This window comes from Gossypium hirsutum, chromosome D11 (genome assembly GCF_007990345.1).
Source record: "Gossypium hirsutum isolate 1008001.06 chromosome D11, Gossypium_hirsutum_v2.1, whole genome shotgun sequence".
Lineage (NCBI taxonomy): Eukaryota > Viridiplantae > Streptophyta > Magnoliopsida > Malvales > Malvaceae > Gossypium > Gossypium hirsutum.
In genome coordinates, this window is record NC_053447.1 from 2,819,187 (window position 1) to 2,822,420 (window position 3,234).

Genomic DNA, 3,234 nt, shown 5'->3' on the forward strand with positions numbered 1-3,234 from the left:
AAATTTCTTCATTAACTTTTTTTTGGTGAATAATATGTAAAAAATAAATCTATCATGATATTAGACACCACATAAAATTATATAAATAAATTTAATTGTTATCGTTTACTCCATACTAAAATTTTAAAATTCAAAAAATATGAGAATTAAAAATCAAGAAACCCTTAATTTGATCCGAGTTCATATATATTAGTCAATTTATAGCTTACCCAAACTCTTAATAGAATCACATACAAAATAAGAAGTATAATTTTTTTAGTTAAAGAGCTTAGGTTTCCTTTCCCATCGATGCACACATACCTAAGTATGTCAATGATGTTTTCTCATTTGTATTTTCCCATGAAATGCAAATGGGTAAAACAATAACTTACACCAGAGTAACTACACATTTACTTATACATGAAATAAGAGCCATTGAAGAGGGTAAAACAAATAATAAGAGAGTTAAAAATTAGGGTTGTTTTCGGTGCCAAACCTCCAACTCTTTTAAGTAACCCCTACAATGAATGCCGCACGATTTTGAAAGGTAAAAATAGAAAACCAACAAAATATGTGAGTTAGATGAGATGATAAGAATCATTTTAATCTTAATTAGTGGTCGAGTGTTTGATACACACTTTAGATATGGAGTAACTTTAAAATTTAATTGTAGCTAATATCTACCTTTTTAATAGGTCTACAAAATGCAGATGATTAATTACTGGTTGTTAGTACCATGTTAGTATATTTTGACGATATTAATCAAATACTTAAAATAAGTACAAATTAACTTACAAATTTGAAGTTTAAACATCAATTAAATAAAAAGAAATAAATACAAATTATCAAATTTACAAATCTTAACTTTTTTTAATTTAATTTAGTTGAATTACGAAATAATTGAGACTTACTAACACCGCGAGTGTGTTTAAGCATATCTGACTTTTGGCAAAGAACGAGTAAATGCAGCTTTGCTGTCTGTTTTGACTCATTTTGGATTTGCGTATCCCCCCCATGAACCTCATCACTCAGGTCAGCCTAAAACACCTCCTTTCCTCTCTCACATCCTTTTCTTTATATATATGGCATACACATATACCCGAACCCTTGCCCTTTCGAGACTAATCGTCTCTCTATACGAGATTTCAAACTCTATACTCAACTTCAATATTAAATCCAACAACCCTTCTTTTGTTAAACTTAGAACCAAATCTTCTCCTTCATCATCAACTTCGATCATCATCTATAGGAAATCAGTGAACAAAAAACAAACATGGGTAGACCACCTTGCTGTGACAAAATCGGTGTGAAAAAAGGTCCCTGGACACCTGAAGAAGATATCATACTCGTGTCTTATATTCAAGAACATGGTCCAGGAAATTGGAGATCAGTTCCTACTAATACAGGTACCCCTTTTTCTTTTAAAATTTTACTTTTGGGTGCTTTTTTTTTCAACTTTTTTTTTGGGTTAGTTGTGTTCATTAAAGAGATGCAATAAATATACAAGGCATCTTTTCTTTTCCTACGTTAATTCATATTGGTTCCTTTTCATTTTTGTTTTTTTTTCAGGCTTGCTTAGATGTAGCAAGAGTTGCAGGCTCCGATGGACTAACTATCTCAGGCCTGGTATTAAACGTGGTAACTTCACTGAAGAAGAAGAGAAGACCATTATCCATCTCCAAGCTCTTTTAGGCAATAGGTAAATAATCATAATCATCATCTCTCTTTCTCTTTACACGATGGTGATTTTATTGAAGTTGTGCTTTTTTTTGGGGGGTGTGCAGATGGGCAGCCATAGCTTCTTACCTCCCTCAAAGAACAGATAATGATATAAAAAACTATTGGAACACCCATTTGAAAAAGAAGCTGAAAAAGGGTCAAAATCAAGATGGGGTTTCTTATTGTCAATCGGTCCCTAAGGGTCAATGGGAAAGAAGGCTTCAAACAGATATCCGGATGGCTAAACAAGCACTCACCGAGGCATTATCTCTTCGTAAACAAAACCCTTCAACTGGTTCAAAAGACTTCAATGATCTCTTAAACTCAGCTCAGCCTCATCAACCACCCACTTACGCTTCCAGTGCCGACAACATATCCCGGTTGCTCCAAAACTGGATGAAAAACACACCCAAACCGGCTTCCGCCACCGCCGCCACGAACTCGGCCGAAACTATGACCCGGAGTTCCTTCAACTCTAATGATGAAGGGGCATTGAGTGACAAGGGTTTGGACTCATTCTTCAGCTTCAACTCTTGCAGTACTTGTTCAGATAATGATGTCTCACATGAATCTGAAAACAGCGTCGTTTTCCAAGTGGAAAGTAAGCCCAATATGGGGGATCAAATGCCTCTTACTTTGATAGAGAAATGGCTGTTGGATGATGTGCTGTTCTGAAAATAATCATCAGTTTCAGTTGCTTTAATTAGGGTTCTTTGTTTGGGTTTTCAGTCTATATTTATAATTAAGCCGAAAGGTAACAAACAGGACAGCATGCTGTAGGAAGGATATGAAGAAGTGTATATTAAGTAAAACTAATATATAGTACTATATATATCTACTGGATATCCTAATAAATTAGAAACATCTCTTATCGTATTATATATGTAACTCGAAATTCCTTTGTTGTTGTTGTTGGACCTTAATTTGTGGTGCAAATCTCATCTGTTATTTCAATCGGATTGATTGATTAGAAAAAGGGATTGACTGGTTATTAAAACAAGAGAGACCATCTTTCGCAAGGGACCCCATAAAATTGAATGAATTTGTTGGTAATTGGCTTCATTCACTTCACTTCTCCTAAGTAAATAAGAGATGCATAATGACAAACAATGGACGTTACTTTTTGGAGTTTTTAACTGATACGTTACAATCCAAATGTGTGGACGTTCCTTTGGAGTTTTTAATCCATAACATTGTTGTAAGTCCCATACTAGTAATTAAATTGTATTTTTAAAACCAGATTTTAAATTTAAATTTTCAAAATCATATTGTCACGAATTCTAAAAAATATATTAATGAACGATAAAACACACATGAAATTATTAACCTTCCTTATTTTATACTTCTCTTTTTTCTAAATCTGATAAGTAGTCCACTTTAGCACCTGAACTTGACAAATGGAGTCATTTTAATTTGATCCATGAACTTAAAGAATATAATAGTTTGATGATGTGGCACTCTAAGATTATGCCACATCAGCACTTGGAAATTTAAAAATCAATATAAATTTCTAGGTTATGATGTGGTGCAATATCA

The 3,234-nt window shown here is 33.4% G+C and overlaps 1 protein-coding gene across 1 annotated transcript; it reads left to right on the forward strand.

Moving 5' to 3' along the window:
* The first annotated feature begins 1,036 nt into the window (after positions 1–1,036).
* Positions 1,037–2,621, forward strand: LOC107912135 (myb-related protein 306). Its single transcript, XM_016840201.2, has 3 exons — positions 1,037–1,385; positions 1,549–1,678; positions 1,764–2,621. Exons 1-3 carry the CDS (start codon positions 1,253–1,255, stop codon positions 2,371–2,373), a joined length of 873 nt encoding a protein of 290 aa, XP_016695690.1. The 5' UTR covers positions 1,037–1,252; the 3' UTR covers positions 2,374–2,621.
* Positions 2,622–3,234: the final 613 nt, after the last annotated feature.